At 48.1% G+C, this 17,817-nt stretch overlaps 1 protein-coding gene across 3 annotated transcripts in view; it reads left to right on the top strand.

Moving 5' to 3' along the window:
• helz2a (helicase with zinc finger 2a) overlaps nucleotides 1–17,817 on the top strand; it is a 164,607-nt gene that overhangs the window by 99,712 nt on the left and 47,078 nt on the right. For all 3 annotated transcript variants that reach the window (XM_072514773.1, XM_072514772.1, XM_072514774.1), the window contains 2 exons: nucleotides 1,164–1,308; nucleotides 11,445–11,561. In XM_072514773.1, the coding sequence (XP_072370874.1) occupies nucleotides 1,164–1,308; nucleotides 11,445–11,561 (262 nt within the window). The remainder of the gene's footprint in view (nucleotides 1–1,163; nucleotides 1,309–11,444; nucleotides 11,562–17,817) is intronic.

Below are 17,817 nucleotides of genomic sequence, written 5' to 3'. Positions count from 1 at the left end.
ATAACTTTGATCACTTAAATTGGCTCATGTTTATTTTCACAGTCGCTGACTCAGAGGGCTGAATTTTACAGGGATCATAGCAGTTGCACACCAGGGCGAAAAGTGAGAGGGGACCCTGTTTTGGCTAGTGGGAGGGAGAGACATATTTTAATAAAGTGGCCTCCTCCAGGACTGCTAATTAAGGATGGTGGCCTGCTCCCAATAACTCAATAACTGCTGGTCCAACCAGAGGACCGCAGTCTCAGCAATACCAGGGCTAGCAATGGCCATTGCTGAGGCTGCAGCTACAGGGACAATGCATCATAGAACAGAGGTAAATGGGGTTGGGGGTCACCAGGGCCAGTTATGCAGACCCTACCTATTGGGGAATTCGTAATGCACATGCAACGCTGATTCCATGGGTGTGCCCTTTGCGGCAGGTGCTGGGGGGAGGGAGGGGGGGGGGGTGTCGTTCTTCCCCCGGAGAACACCTAACAGGGTTGCGATCACCCCTCCACCCCGCACCCTCACCCACTCCCAGTGCTAGCAAAATACCCATGGAGGAGGAGTGGCTCTCATTTAGCCACTTAAATGGCTCATTGGGCCCTGGGACGGTGGTTGATCTGTCAACATTCCTGGTGCTGGAAAAATAGCATGGCATGGGAAAATGTTGCCCAAACCCCTGCTCATGGCATTTTGCTAGTCTTCCAGCCTCTCCACTTGTCACCAATAGCCTGGTAAAATTCTGACCAGATGTTTTCATTGACTTGCGCACACACTCAGTATTTCACTGAGATTCACTCAGACACTCAATTGATTCAACTAAAACATCACTGACTAAATCACAAAAACTCTTGCACACAGGAACAACCAGACCATTTGAGTACATTGTGAAGTCTATGTCAGAAATCATTAAAATGTTATGAAAAGTAACACATTGTCCCAGGGCGTCTGATCTTCAGGTGATCAAACTCTGGAGGTATGTCAGATGATGCGTCAATGAAACTTTGAAAATGTGTCAAAATATATTCTATTGATCAGAGGACCCAGGCGAGGACAACATGGGAAATGCCTGGCAAGTTTAAACTTCTGATGGGCAGTTATCCTGTACTGGAAACCATCTGATACTCTGATTTCAATTCAAGGGGATGAATATGCTAAATACCTATACTTGTTCTTTGTAGAATACCTGCTGAGGCTGCAAGGGGATGTGAAACCATTGCGTGTTTACGGTGAGCAGATGGAGATGGTGGATTTCCCATATCCTGGAAGCAATCTGGTGACCTCTAAGAAGTCCAACAGGGAAGGAAAACCGAAGCCTATCCTTAGGTAGATATTTCTCCTGCAAGAATAGTGGCACTTAATTAGAAGTTGCTTTCATTGTGTGACAGTCTTTTACCACAGTTACAGAATGGGAAATTACATGTAGAAATGTGACTTATACATTATAATCCAAATTATCATGGACATTAGCGAGGTGGCATGGTGACCAGCCATTTACGCTGTCCCAAATCGCTGGGACAGGGCCATTTACCAAGTCTGATTCGTGGTGCCATGAAATACCATGTCAACTTCACCCATCCTTCTTGGATTGAAATTTGTGGCAGTTCTTATATGAGGTTGGAGTTCTGATCCATTAGGCTTTCACCCCAAATTGCAACCTCCCTGTCAGGAACACAGGAGTTGGTTATTCAACCCATCATGCTTATACTGGGCCTTTGAAAGACTGATCCAATTAGTCCATCTTAATGTTTCCTTTAAGATGTAATTGTTCTATCTGTCCTGATCTTTCCAGCATGCTGCTCTTTCTATTTTGTTTGCACACCACAAGCACGTGTTGTTTATCACAGAGCAGGGCCTGCGTGGCATCTATTAGGCTGCTGCAAGGCTGTGCAGCTGTTGAACTTAGTGGGAACATTGGTCCCATTCCAAACTCTTTCCCCATAGCCCAGCAAATCTTTCCCTTGAAAGTATTTACCCTTTCGAAAGCTGTTTTTGATCTTCTCCTACCACCCTTTCAAGCAGTACATCCTGGTTGACAATAACTCACCGTAAAAGAAATCACACCTATTTTACCTCTGGTTCTTTCGCCAATTACTGTAAATCTATGTTCTTTGATTGCTGCCTCTTCTGCCGGTGAAAACAGTTTCTTCTCATTTGCTGTCTCGAAATTCTTCATGCTTTTGAACACGCCTATCAAATCTACTTTTACTCTTCTTCTTACCCTTCTGCTCTAAGGAGAAGACCAGCAGCTTCACAGATCAAGCAAAATTCAACCAATGCGGGTCTTCAACCCACAAGTTTGAAATTAAAGGCTCAATTTTCCTGGGTGGGTCATGATCCAGGATGAATTTGGTGTTGGTTACCTGGAGGTGGTGATGGTGGAGCAGCAGACACAATTGTCCCTGAGGTGACCAGTTAAAAAACTACCAATGGGAGTGGCGGTCAGTTTCCAGGGAGATACATTGAGGATAAAGTCACCCACTGCCTTTGCAATATGGGTGATACCTGGCCATCAGCAGGCATGGTAGTGGCATCATGAAGGCACTTTGGATGGACGGGGAGCAGTTCCCATTGCAGTTAGGGCAATCATTAGCAGAGACATCAGTCTCCATGAAATGGCTGCAAGGGGATAGGTCCTTTGTTGGTAAATAAATTAAAACCCTCACGTGAGTTGTAGCTTGGACCTCCAATTGCGAAGCCCTCAACAACCCATTTTGGAACTCCTGACATAAGGCGGGTGTATTTCGGTGAGGGGCTGCTCATGTGCCATCAGGAAAATCAAATTGTTCGTGACCTGGAAACTTGAAGCTAATTGGCTGATCACCATCCTTAATTGATTCCCTGCGACTATCAGATGTCAGATTGCCATTGAACCTTCTTGTCCACTTTGGGAAAAAACGTTCGGAGGTGCCAATGTAAAAGGGAGCCAATCCAATGCACATCTTTCTGAATCTCCTTGCACCCTCACCTCCAATGCCAACTCAGTAGGTGTGAGAAATTCATTGCTAGGAGTCTCACAAGCTACGATCTGAGCTAGCCAGGAATATGCTGCCTTTTGGCCTTCCATGAGACCTGGAATATTGGGCACTGTAATAATGATAATATTTTATCAATCCTGGGGCTTAATTTCCCGATGTTGGTTATTTTAATTTTAAATTTGTTACTGATGACATTAAAATAGTGTAGATATAAATTTAAGAGGCAGTTACCTCGTTCACTCCCAAGATTTATAGGATGATGCATAGTGACTATCAAAACATTGGGTGATTTTGAAAATGTACCTTTAAAGGAATCCACCGAGTTTTCCTTTCAAACATTTAAGTGGTTGAAATTCTTTTGCAGGTATGTGATCTTCCCCTGCCCCACCCACTCCAACTTTGCAATAGTTAAGAACCCAGCTGATGTTAAATGCTAGGGTATTCCAAATCCCAGAAGGGAAGCTTGGAATGCCGGCGAACTCTATTTTTTGCAATTTGTATAATGTGAGGAAAGATGTGAAGACCAGGGAAGAATCTTTCAGTCTTTTTGTAATAATCAAATAAAATATGTGTTTATTATACTGTAAAACACACAAGAAGAAAGCAACTAAAAAAAAAACATACACTCAATTATATGAAAGACTGTACACGATATGTTTAAATTGATCCAGTTCCAAGCCCCTCTACTTTCCTAACCTCAGAGCTAAACATCCCGAAACAATATCCCATAGGGTTGAGGCTATAAGCAAAATCTAGCAAGAGTTACCAGACTCGTCAACCATGGCTCATGTGGTGTTGCTTCTGTCTTAGAATAGCGACAAAATGCCTGTTCAAACATGATTTCTCCAGGCACTCGATGGTTTGAGCGTGAACACAGCTTCCGGCTGCGTGTGGGCTGCGAGTTTGGACCAACTCTGTATAGGATTAACTCTGCCACTGATGTCCTGTTTTTTCTTCTGATTTTTTTCTTATCTGAACTACATGTCTACTAGGTTCCTCTCAATCACATTTCCTACATGAGTTCACCCTTTTAGAATGTAAGTGTGAAATTTACCCTCATTTTCTCTTTTGAACTTTTACCATCTTTGCTTCAACTCCTGAACTTCTATGCCTCATTATTATCCACTACGCTAAGGTAAACATCTACTTGCAGTTTTGCTAGGCTAATCCATACATCATCTCATTCCTTCAAATCAGCCAATCTGTCTTCCTAACCAATTCCCATTTAAAAATAGTTTGTTCTCTTTTAATCATACACACTAGAACATCTTTCTGATTATTAGATTTTCATTTTCATTTTATCCCAACTTCTTGACAAATATTCTAATCTACCTGGACACAGATGCAGATATTTTGCTAAAATTGGAAATGCAATACCTTCATTGCCCAATACATTATGGTATGGAGTTTTTGCATAAAACCCGAGCATAATCAAATTAACTATGATGCAGGTTACATTTTTTAAGTAACTACATTGTGCCCAAAAGCACTTTACATTGGAGTATCCACGACCTTTGAGCACACATACGCTGGAGCGGGTCACACAAATCCAGTGTTGATCCCCTGTACATACAGTGACCAGAAGTGAATTGAAACCTGCAGTACAATTAGTGTAAATTAGTCTAAATTCAGCCACTTACATCGGTCTAGCTTCAGTTATGTTCTGGCCACAGTTCTATGGATCATTGGCATCTTAATGCAATGATCTGAAGACAATCTTTTTTGTCTTCCCCAAAATATACTTTATTCTAAAATTTGTCTGAGTGCGCAGTCAGCAGAATGGCAGGAGTCAGACTTTGACAAAAACGGAGGAGCACCAGAGCTTTTCTCACAGTGAGTTATCATCACTCTACTGCTTTGTATATTGGCCCATTGACAGTGCCGACACAGGCCCACCCCACTGGAGTGATGTTACACAGACCGTTGGTGCGGGGAGATTGGAGGTTAGGGAATGGGAGGCAAATGGGAGGAAGGAGAATGAGGGGTGGACGGCGGGTGGATTGGGGGAGGAGCTGAATGGGGGGAGGGAGGAATGGGAGGTGTTGAGCTGATGGTTACAGTCTTGTCCTAGGAGAATCTGGAGAGGATGAGGTCCGCCTGGCATGTCACACCCTTGCTGCCACCTGTCATCCATCCTCTGGCTCTTCCTCTGGCCTGTCGATGGCCTTCTCTTCTGGGTCCTTCCTCAGCATGATGGGTGGCTCAATCTTCAGTGGGTGTGGCAGCCCCCTGTACATGTGGTATTTCCTCCAGATTGTTGCTGTTGCCTTCTACAGTGTCTCCGCCTCAGCTGTCACAAGCATAAGAGCAGCCTCCGCGGGATCAACTCCAGCAAACATAGTTCTATCTGGAAGTAATTGGAGAAGGAGCGAGGCCAACAATCAGTTAGGGCTTCCATCCTGGGACCTTCAAACCCTTCAAGCCTCCCCCACCCTTATCTGTCCCAACTTCTCTCAATGTGCCATCCAGCGAGCCAGTTCTGCTGGCAAACCTTGCTCTGCACAATCACCCCCAGACACATCAGGAGCCCCTAGTCCCTTGACCTCTGCCGGGAACATTAGGGAGACTGTGCTCATCTGTCCTCCACTCATCCTTGCATTTATCCTCTGGTTGCAAGAGGATCCACAGTGGTGAAGCACTGCTCTTAAATGTCTGATTGCCTCTATGGTGTTGACACTCCTCGAGTACAGGCACACTGTTCAAGCATAAAAGGTGGCTGGACATGCTATGCACTAATCATTCTCTGAGGCATGGCACATCCGCCCTCAAGGAGGCACTTGAGAGTTCAGGAGCATGAAGTGCTCTCACAACTAACAAGGTTAATTCCTAATTTGAAATAGCCTTCACCTGTGAAGTCAAAAGCTGCTCACAGACAAAGGGACTGACATTGAATTTCAGGATAGCAGCTGCAGCAGGGCTCTGTCCCGGGAGAGTTTGGTAGGACAGACAAACTGCAGCTGTGGCTGCCCCTGTTGTGGGTCTCCACAATATTTCACCACCAGCCAAGTTACATCTTCATGCTTGTCTGAAAGTTCTGGAGATGAGGCATTCTGACAAATGACTTTCACAGCCTGATCAGGAAACTATCTGACAGGATCTACCATCTCATTTTCCTGCAGGATCTCTAGGGTATGATGTACAGATCACTGCCTGATGGACCTGTAGTCAAAAGTGTTTTTCCGCATAAGCTTTTCTGCAAAGAACAAGTGATACAGTACGGTCCAACTGCTTGGAGCGTTCTGTGGTACCATGGCCAGGCCCATCCTTCGCAACACCCGGGACAAGCAGAACCTCAGCATGTGGTTATGCTTGGTGTGTGTATGTGTAGAGAGGGTCCAAGCACAGTTTGATCCAGCCACAAAAATGTGTAAGACTATTAAAGCACTCAGTTGAAGAATGGATGGTGAATGGATGATTTCCTTGCAATCTATGTGATGCTGGAGGATACCCTGTTCCAGTTATAATTGGATAATACTGCTTGATTGTGCTGTTTGCTCAGGCTTAGGCTAATAGGTTTGTCCAGAGACCTGAGCTTAACTTTGCCTCATAAAACCCAAAGTATTATGGGCACATTTTGCAGATTGCACCACTGGCTGAAACTCAATCTCATCGGTGATACATTCTAAAGTGAATTGATGTATTGAGAAACATGTAATCCATACAATACCAATTGTCTGGTCACCTTTGATTCATATTATAGTAATAATAGACAATAGAACTCTCCATAGACATCCAGAGCCAATGATCTTGTAGATCACGTTGAAAGTAGCACTCTGAGATCTGTGGTGGCTGACTCTGCTCTCTGTTGCTCTACAGAATGAAATACTCTATATATGGGGCAGCATAGTGGCACGGTGGTTAGCACTGCTGCCTAACAGCCCCAGGGACCTGGGCTCAATTCCTGCCTTGGGTGACTGTGTGGAGTTTGCACTTTCTCTCCGTGTCTGCATGGGTTTCCTCTGGGTGCTCTGGTTTCCTCCTACAATCCAAAAGTGTGCAGGTTAGGTGGATTGGTCATGCTAAATTGCCCCCTTAGGGTCGGGTTGCAGGAACAGGGAGGAGTGGGGGGGGGGGGGGGGGGGGGGGGGGGGGGGGGGGGGGGGGGGGGGGGGTGGGGGGCGGGAGGAGAGGTTGTAGGAAAGGTACTCTTTCAGAGGGTTGGTGCAGACTCGATGGATCAAATGGTCTCCTTCTGCACTGTAGAGATTCTATGATATATGAATAAATATGGATAGTTGATTGCAATTATGCTGAGCATTAGCTAATGAGTCTTAACAGCATTAACTGCAATGTCCAGTCCGGACTAATTAAAATTGCATTACATTGCACCATATTTGACACCTTTCATTTGTAAATTATGCTACTTTTTCCACGCACTCGCCATCCAATTACTTGTGTTCTGTATTCGAGATTTAGAAACATAATTTTGAGTGAAATTGAAATCTACGAATGAGTTGCATTTCTGAACAGTACTGTGCTACCAGTTGCAAACCTGTCCAAAATAGCAGTTACCAACTATCCCACTCAGAATTTCCCACTGGATTGCACTTTTTTGGATCTATCTTCCCAGTATATTTAGGCTTATTTTTCCTTTATGTATTTTGATAACAGAAAATAAGAAGAAATTTCTATGGATTGAACTTTCCTTTAAAAGTAAAAGGCAAATCTTTAAGGCGTCCATGAGATCCCGCTGGCACTCTCCGGGGCAACCTTGTGGAGTATGCAGGGAGAAGTTGGAGAGACATTTCTGCTCGTGACTGTGTTACAATGCCAGTACATGTTATAACTGGACGGGGAGATCCCAGAATGGAACCCTGGCTCTAACGACCGTGGGCGCGATTCTCCACTCTCACGCCGAAGTGGCCACGCCATCGTGAACGGCGTTGAGGTTCACGACGGCGCGGAACAGACCCGGTCCCGACCGATTCAGGCCCTGACAATGGGCCAGGATCGGGGCCGCGTCATCTACACGCGCCAGGCCTTGTCGCCCGCGTAAAAGCGGCGCCGCATAGATGACGCGGCTGGCGCCACATAACGGGCGTCATCTGCGCATGCGCGGGTTGGCCGGCGCCAACCCGCGCATGCGTGGTTGCCGTCCTCTCTAAGTCCGCCCCGCAAGAAGATGGCGGATGGATCTTGTGGGGCCGCGGAAGGAAGGAGGTCCTCCTTCAGAGAGGACGGCCCGTCGATCGGTGGGCACCGATCGCGGGCCACCCCACATTTCAGGTAAAGCCCGGTGCAGGATCCCCCCTCGCCCCCCCGCAGGCCGCCCCCCAACGTTCACGCATCGCTCACGACTGCAGCGACCAGGTGTGGATGGCGCCGGGGGGAACCCGCCGTTTTTGGCCTGGCCGCTCGGCCCATTTGGGCCTCAGAATAGCGGGGGTGCCGGAGAATCGCCATTTTCGGTGCTTCTCCGGCCTGTGGCCCGCGAAATCCGACGGGCCGTTCCCGCCGCTTGGGAGAATCGCGGGAGGGCGTCGGACCGGCGTCCCCGGAAATTTTGGCGGCCCAGGCGATTCTCCCAACCGGCGTGGGAGTGGAGAATCGCGCCCCGTAATTTTTACTTTTTAAAAAAAACTTTTTTTTTTAAGAGTATCCAGTTCTTTTTTTTTCCAACTGAAGAACAATTTAGCATGGCCAATCCACCTAGCCTGCACAGCTTTGGCTTGTGGGGGTGAGACCCACTCAGACACAGGGAGAATGTGCAAACTCCACATGGACAGTGACCCGGGGCTGGGATCGAACCCGGGTCCTTAGCGCCATGAGGCAGCAGTGCTATACACTGCGCCACCGTGCTGCCCTTACTTCCTTTTATCGTGATGTGGAGATGCCACTTTATCAAACGTGGAGGAACAGAGTCACAGCACCTCATATAGTTTCAAGAACAAGAAAAATACATTTATTAAAATGGAAAAAAAACGGATTATAATACAATACTCCCTTACTCCACCCCCGCCCCCCCCCCCCCCCCTTAGCTTAGCAAAGACACATCGGTTTAATGATTAACACGGTTCGCAAAGTATATTTAAAGCTACAATGGTCTCATTAACATAAAAGGTTCCTTTGACGCACACAAGGGGCAAAATTCTCCCCCAACGGCGCGATGTCCGCCGACTGGCGCCAAAAACAGCGCCAATCAGACGGGCATGGCGCCGGCCCAAAGGTGCGGAATGCTCCGCATCTTTGGGGGCCGAGCCCCAACATTGAGAGGCTAGCGCGGGAGGGATTTCCGCCCCGCCAGCTGGCGGAAATGGCGTTTGTTGCCCCGCCAGCTGGCGGAAATGGCGTTTGTTGCCCCGTTAGCTGGCGGGGAAATGCGGCGCATGCGCGGGAGCGTCAGCGGCTGCTGACAGCTTCACGCGCATGCACAGTGGGGAGAGTCTCTTCCGCCTCCGCCATGGAGGAGGCCGTTGCGGAGGCGGAAGGGAAAGAGTGCCCCCACGGCACAGGCCCGCTCGCGGATCGGTGGCCCCCGATCGCGGGCCAGGCCACCGTGGGGGCAATCCCGCCCCCCCCCAGGACTCCGGAGCCCGCCCACGCCGCCTGGTCCCGCCGGTAAATACTAGCTTTGATTTACGCCGGCGGGACAGGCAATTTCTGGGCGGGACTTCGGCCCATTCGGGCCGGACAATTGAGCGGGGAGTCCCGCCAACCGGCGCGGCCTGATTCCCGCCCCCCGCCCAATCTCCGGTACCGGAGACTTCGGCGTGGGCGGGGGCGGGATTCACGGCGGCCAACGGCCATTCTCCGATCCGGCGGGAGGTCGGAGAATGACGCCCCAGATGTCTGTGGTCAAATACACACTCCACTCTGAAACCCCAAGTGAATTCTGAGGATGCCTCCTCAAAATCTGCCCAGATGATTCTCACATAAGAGTTTCCAAATTCTAGTCCCCAAAACATACTTTAAATCTTTTCCCACAATCATGCTTTCCATTAGCATATGCACTCCAAAATCCAGACTAGGATTTCCAAAAGACTCTTGGGAACAGAACTTCTTCCCCATTTTTACCAGCGAATCCACTCTAGAATTTTACACCAACCCTTCAGGATTCCTTTGTCTCGACTGACTTCCACTGTTATACAAACTCTGATATTCAGTCAATACTGCCTTCCCAAATACTTTTAAAATTTGTTTTGCAGACTGTAGCAGAACATTCAAAACTTTAGGACTACTTTAGAAACCTGTCTTCACACCAGCCGATTCATTCTCAGCTTTGTGTGTGGCACCCATGAACAGTGTCCTGTTCTATTTACAGGTTGTTAGAACCAACCATCCTTTAGTTTCTCTGTAGCTTGCTTTCTTGCACATTACTCCATTGTACAGGTTCTCTTGCCTTGAGCAGAGCTGAGAAATGTTTCAGTTCCAGCTGTCTATTTGCAACTGCCCTCGCTTTTCAGTTAAAAAATGAAGAACAAAGGAAATCTTTATGTTTTACCTTACAAGAGCCTCTAGTTGCTAAGCAACACCTGCATAGCAATTCTGGCCTATGGATTTTTCATGCTGCAGCACTCGCTATCACATTAGAATTCCAGTTGGAACTGAAACCAACCGCCACTCATACAAACACCTTTGTCCAGCATTAAGTCAAACTGCAGATCCCTACCAGGCACGGAAACATTAAATTATACCCACCTAAAATGATACCCCATTTCTAAAGTTTACCCATATACATAAAAATCTCTTAAAACTATCTTTGATTTCCGAACAATTGAGACTTAAGAATTGGGAGAGGAGGAAACTGGAGCTGTGCAAATTTAAATGTTGCTGCAGCAAAACACAAGTGAATAATGAAGGGAGGAAAAGGAGAGAGAGTTAAGAGAAAGAGATTTCCTCTTTCTGAGGGTTCAAGGGTTCAACATACTCAGATACCCCATGGTGGATTTGCTACCAGACACCATGGGAATTTACCTGAGAAAAATAGATGTCCAGCCACCCTGGATAGATTTGGCACACGCATTCAGTGCCAATTCTACCACCCGTGAATAATTAACCAGTGCCGGAAGTTTAAATGATCTCACCAGGTTGTTGGGTTATCTGAAGGCACAAGAGAATATGCAATTACTGAAATACTACTGGAATCATGACTCACCTCCACATCATCCAGGACCAAATTGTGAAAAGAAAAAATTGATAACTATCCAAATCCCCTTCATTGCTAAAGCTGCTTCCAAATAGTGGAACAATCCAACTCAAGCAGCTCAAATTCATCGGAGAATTTAAAATAGCCTTTAAACTAACTATTAGCATTGACAAATTATGCCTTCCTGATTTATGGCATCTTCAGTCCTGACGTTTCAGGATTTTGGGTCTCCTGAGCTAATTCTTGCATCCAGGCTCTTCACTTAAAGAATTATTTTGTTGACTTAAGCTCTGGTGCAGGAAAAAGGCAATATGAATTAAATATATTTCACGGACAGGAATAATCCTTGACTGAATTTAAACGTTATAATTGACTGTGCTGTGTTTTTTTTGCTGCAGGCCAATAACACTACATTACAAAATCCGAGAACCATCAAATCCTTTTGCAAGAGCAATAAAAACATTTGATGCAAAGATTCAGATGGGGACAATCATGACAGATGATGAAGTAGATCAGTAAGTCAGAAAGAATATATATTAGCTGTGGATTTTTTTACTCTATAATTTTGACTTGCTTTAAAGTAACACTCTGTCGACTGTATGATGCAGGTTTTCAAATTTGTCAAATAAAGAGTGGAATCTCCAAGAAAGTTTCCCCAGGGTAGCTTTTGGTGGCACATGCTGGACAAGAACGATTAGCATTTCCAATGTCAGGATAAACAAATGGTGCAGAAGAGGGGACTTTAGATCTCTGCAACCACTTTCAGGATCAGAGAAGGCTGTGCAGAAGGGATGATCTTTATGTAAACTGAAGAGGAATCTATGTCCTTGAAGAAAGAGTAATTAAGGTAGTGGTGATGGATTTAAGAGGGACTTTTCCTTGGGAAGTAGAGATGGATTTGCATGGATTCAGGGAATTGAGTTCCCCAAAATTGATGCCATCTTGGAATTCTGCCTCACTTTGGGTTTCTGTGGGACAGGCTTGAAGGGGAGCAAGAAACCACCTTGAATCTGTCAGGTAAGTTACAAAGATAATTTTTTTAAATGCTAATTAAATATCTTTTTAGTCTTTGTTTCTGGATTCGCCAACCAGTGGCCATGATTCCAGACCTGTCAGTAAGCCACCAGGGTCACTGACGTGAGTGCACAGATTACTCAGCAAAATTGGCAAGCTGTGAAGGGTTTAACAAATTACATCGAAGAACTCCAGCTATGGCCATTGAGAGACTGTTGTTTGAAATATTTCTGCACTCAGAGTATTTCAACTGCTTTACAGGTGATGGTAAACTTTGTGAAAGTCACAACGCCAGGAGCAGAAGCAGCTGCCGCCTCCTCAGCCTTGTGCTCCCCGAAGGCAGAGGGGATGGACACTGCGATCCAGCTGTAAGGAGACAAGACTCAAAACATAGGGTCTACAGGCAGAGGAACAGTTCTCCCCACATCTCTGAGCATTAGAGCTTCAGGTGACTCAGGCTCTCAATGCAAGTCACTGCCGACATCTGCAACTTCCTTTAACAAGTCACCTTTCCCAGTGGAGCAGGAAGGCATACATTACCAATGGCCACAAGGTGCATGCCACTGGAGGGCCATAGCCCCCAAGTCTTTGCCTCCTGCCAAGTTGTATTCTGTCTTCTCTTGGAAGAGTAGAATGCAGAGAAGTGTGAGTGTTTGTAATAGTTTATGTGGAGAAAAGGTAGGATAGAATTTGTGGAGGGTGACTGAGGTATGGGTGCAAGGGGACAATAGGATGGGGGTGAGTCTCAGTGTTGACTGTTCAGATAAGGATATGAGGTTCCTTGAGCGAGAGCAATGAGTAAGCTTCAAAGTGTGTTGTGAGGAGTGCGGTGCAGGAGAGTGTTAGGAAAGTCAGAGAGTGGGTTTGGCACCCTGTTAAGCCTTCCAAGGTCCATGATGCTTGGTGCACTATCTCCAGGTTGGAGGAAGCACATTCTGGCATTGGCAACCTACCTCCAGATCGCTTGAACAGTTTGTGAGGTCGGGCAGGATGGAACGTCCACTTAATTAAAAGAAGGATTTCTAAATAAAAGGAGCAAGACTCACAATGTTTCACCAGCATGTGGATTTAGTGGAGTACAGTGCAGATTCAACAGAATGACACCAGGGCTTAAAGGGCAGGTTTCATAAACTTGGTTTATTTCCCCTTGAGCTTAGAATGATGATAGGTGATTTGATCAAGTTATTGAAAAAAGCAAATAGTTCGATAGGGTACAGACAGGTAAATCACTTCCTCTGGTAGAAAAATCCAGGACAAGTGGGCACAATCTTAAAATTAGAGTTAAATTCCTCAGGACCAAAATCAGGAAGCACTTTTTCTTCGCAAAATAGAGCTGTGGACATCTGGAACTCTTTCCCGAAAAGCTGTTGATACTGAGTCAATGAAAAGTTTCTAGTCTGACATTGACAAGTTTTTGTTGGCAGAAGGTATCAAGAAGTATGGGAGTGGGGTACTTAGCTTTGAGGTATAGATCGATCATGAGCTAACTCTCTGACAGAACAGGCTGCAATGGCTGAGTGTGCTTATACCTGGCATTTTTGGCAGGGCAGATCATCTGCCTGTTACAGAGATTCCCCTTCATTCCACTGATTTCCAGCCCCCAGGTTAATTTGCATGCTGGAGATGCGATTCCGGACATGGTGCTGGACAGACACACCAGACCGGCCATAGAATCGGTCTCTGCCAAGCCTGTTGCTGAGACCTCTGCGTAACGGTGCTCTGGCAGCAATTGAATGGGCGCTTGATAATTAATCAGGGCTCTCTCTACCATCTGCCAAATGCTGAATGCCACAGCAAAACAAGAAAACTCTGCATCCAGAATGTAATCAGGGCAAATGGAAGGGTACACAGTGTCATGATATCCATATTTACATATCATGGTGCAATTGCACACACACACTGATGGACAGGTCGACGGACCAATCACACACATGCAACATCACAGCCAATCACCAGTGAGAGCACACGCACTATAAAACAGGGAATACCACAGTTCCCGCTCATTCCAGCAGGAGATAGCTCAGAGCACAGAGCTCACAGCGTGCCACTCAGACATACACCATGTGCTGAGTGCCTCACCAAGATAGTGCTAGGGCTGGGTCCACAGGTTAACTGGTGAAGTACGAACCACAGCCAGAAGTTAACAGTTGTTATTATTCAGAACAATAAAACAGAGTTGTACCATCTGCAACCGTGTTGGTTCGTTTGTATATCGGAACACCCAACACGACATGATACCAGGATTGGAAACTCCCCAGCAACTGTGCGACCTACCTGCACATCTTTAGAGATCCGCCATCCTGCGCCATGGACACCATCAGCCCGCCGCAGCCGCACCAAATCGCTGGAAATCTCGGCGTCAACTGGAAGCTGTTTAAACAGCGCTTCCAGCTCTTCCTAGAAGCCACAGACAGGGAGAATGCATCGGACACCAGGAAGATCGCCCTCCTCTTCTCCACGGCAGGGCAACACGCCATCCACATCTACAACTCCCTGGCATTCACGGAAGGCGAGGACAAGACAAAGTACAAGACGGTTCTTCTAAAACTTGAGCAACACTTCAGCGTCAAAGTGAAAGAGAGCTTCGAGAGGTACCTCTTCCAGCAGCGCCTGCAGGGTAAGGATGAGCCTTTTCAATCCTTTTTGACAAAACTCCGTATCCTCGCACAGTCCTGCGGCTATGAGACCACCTCCGATTCCATGATTCGGGACCAGATAGTTTTTGGGGTCACCTCGAACACCCTACGCCAGCAGCTGCTCAAAATAAAGAGCCTTACCCTAGCCACCGCCATCGAAACCTGCATCCTCCACGAAAACGCGACCAGCCGGCACTCCCAATTCCAGGCGGCCGAATCGGCACGGCAGGGTTCCTCCGAGACCGAGCGGGTCCAGTCGATCGAGTGCCTCCCTGCCCGCGGCCCGGATGAGGGCGGCCATTTTGCGCGCTTTCTGAGGCCTCCTGCGCTTGTACGCGGCAAAAGAGGGGATGTCGGCGCAGAAGGATGTGACGCGCAGGCGCGCTCTACGCAGGACCAAACTGCGCATGCGCGATGGCGCAACGAACGCCATGACGTCACGATGTGCAGCAACTGTGAATCCGCACATTTAAAGCGACAATGTCCAGCCAAAACTCGACAATGCCTCCGCTGTGGCAAAATGGGCCACTACGCTGCCTGCTGTCGAGCAGCTGAACCTGCCAATGCTCCGCAATTCCGCCAGCCTTGCAGGGACGTGAGGGCCATTCAGCCTCCATACACGGAGTCATACCCTGACGACGTGCAGACCGGTGATACCGACGACCGGGAAGCCTTCCGCGTTGCGGTAATAGACAGAAATCGGATGTCCCCAAGAAGGACCCACCAGCCGATGCCAGTGCACAGCGTTCATCCGGGCAATGAATGGTGTGCCACCCTAATGGTCAACCGATCACCAATCACATTCCGTTTAGACACTGGTGCCTCCGCCTATCTCATTGCATGGTCAGCCTTCTACACCTTGAAGGTCAAACCACCGATTCGGCCATCCTGCTGTCAGATGGTCGATTACAACGGTAATGTTATCCCGGCCGTGGGGTCTTGCCAGCTCGAGGTTGCATACAATTCATACACAGCCACAGTGTCTTTTGAGATAGTTGGATCCTCGAAGGACTCTCTGTTAGGCGCACAGGCATGCAAGATCCTCCACCTCGTTCAGCGGGTACACACTCTGTTTCCAGAAGGCACGTCCGATTTCCCGGATGCAGACTTTAGGGCGCAGCTCCACTCGCTCCTAGCCCACAACCAGGAGGTTTTCGAGGGCATGGTCACACTGCCCTACACTTACAGAATACGGCTCTAACCGGATGCCACCCCGGTCATTCACGCACCTCGTAGAGTCCCAGCACCACTCAAGGACCACCTCAAGCAGCAGCTACAGGATCTGCAGGACCAAGGAGTGCTGTCCCGGGTCACGGAGCCCACGCCGTGGGTCAGCTCCATGGTGTGCGTAAAAAAGCCCTCTGGCGAACTCCGGATCTGCATCGACCCGAAAGACCTGAACAATAACATCATAAGGGAACACTACCCCATTCCCAAATGGAAAGAAATCACGAGCGAAATGGCCAGGGCAAAAATTTTTACCAAGCTTGATGCCTCAAAGGGTTTTTGGCAGATTCAGCTGGATCAGTCCAGCAGGAAGCTGTGCACTTTCAACACTCCCTTTGGCAGATACTGCTACAATAGGATGCCATTTGGCATCATCTCGGCATCTGAGGTGTTTCATCGAATCATGGAACAAATGATGGAGGGCATCGAAGGGGTGTGTGTCTATGTTGACGACGTCATCATCTGGTCCACCACACCACAGGAGCACATCAGTCGTCTCCAGCGCGTCTTTGCTCGGATACGAGAACACGGCCTGCGCCTCAACCAAGACAAGTGTTCTTTTGGCCAAACTGAGCTGAAGTTTCTGGGGGACCACATATCCCGGTCAGGGGTGCATTCGGATGCAGACAAAGTGGCAGCTATTACAGCCATGCCGCAGCCGGCAGACAGGAAGGCAGTGCTGCGCTTTCTCGGGATGGTCAACTTCCTGGGGAAGTTTATTCCCAACCTTGCCTCCCACACAACGGCTCTTCGCCACCTAGTGAAGAAGACTACGGAGTTCCAGTGGCTTCCCGCACACCAGAAGGAATGGGAGGAGCTCAAGATCAAGCTCACCACAGCCCCGGTTCTGGCATTCTTCGACACTACTTGAGACACAAAGATCTCGACTGATGCCAGCCAGTCCGGCATTGGGGCGGTACTCCTGCAACGGGACAACACTGCATCATGGGCCCGGTCACCTATGCCTCGCGGGCCATGACCCCCCATTAAACAGCGCTATGCGCAGATTGAGAAGGAGTGCCTGGGTTTGTTAACCGGCATAGATAAATTCCACGACTATGTGTATGGTCTTCCTCAGTTTACCATGGAGACCGACCATCGCCCCCTGGTCGCCATCATACAAAAGGACCTCAATGAGATGACCCCTCGCCTACAGCGCATTCTGCTCAAGCTCCGGAGGTCCGACTTCCAACTGGTCTACACCCCGGGAAAGGACCTCATCATCGCGGATGCCCTGTCCAGAGCAGTAAGCACACCGTCCGAATCGGGGGGGTTCGTCTGTCACGTCGACGCACATGTAGCCTTCACATCGGCCAATCTACCAGCTACTGATGCAAGTCTGGCCCACATTCGCCGTGAGACTGCGGCTGACCCCCTTTTACAACGTGTGATGCGCCACATGACGGAAAGGTGGCTCAAGGGGCAGTGCCCACAAGTCTACAATGTCCGGGACGACTTGGCCGTCATTGATGGTGTCCTCCTAAAGTTGGACCGGATTGTGATCCCACACAGCATGCACAGGCGTGTCCTCGAACAATTGCACGAAGGCCATCTCGGGGTCGAAAAGTGCAGGCAGAGGACCCGAGAATCTGTATACTGGCCGGGCATCAGCGACGACATCGCCAATATGGTGCTCAACTGCCCCAACTGCCAAAGGTTTCAGCCGGCGCAACCCCCTGAGACGCTTCAGCCCCATAAGTTGGTGACGTCCCCCTGGGCAAAGGTGGGTGTGGACCTTTTTCATGCGCTCGGCAGGGACTACGTCATCATAATTGATTATTTTTCCAATTATCCGGAGGTCATACGCCTGCACGATTTGACATCATGAGCTGTAATCAGAGCATGTAAAGAAACCTTCGCTCGCCATGGCATTCCGCTTACCGTCATGTCTGAC

Source organism: Scyliorhinus torazame, chromosome 8 (assembly GCF_047496885.1).
Source record: "Scyliorhinus torazame isolate Kashiwa2021f chromosome 8, sScyTor2.1, whole genome shotgun sequence".
Taxonomy (NCBI): domain Eukaryota; kingdom Metazoa; phylum Chordata; class Chondrichthyes; order Carcharhiniformes; family Scyliorhinidae; genus Scyliorhinus; species Scyliorhinus torazame.
The sequence above is the reverse complement of the archived record's forward strand: the minus strand, read 5'-3'. Positions and strand labels throughout refer to the sequence as shown.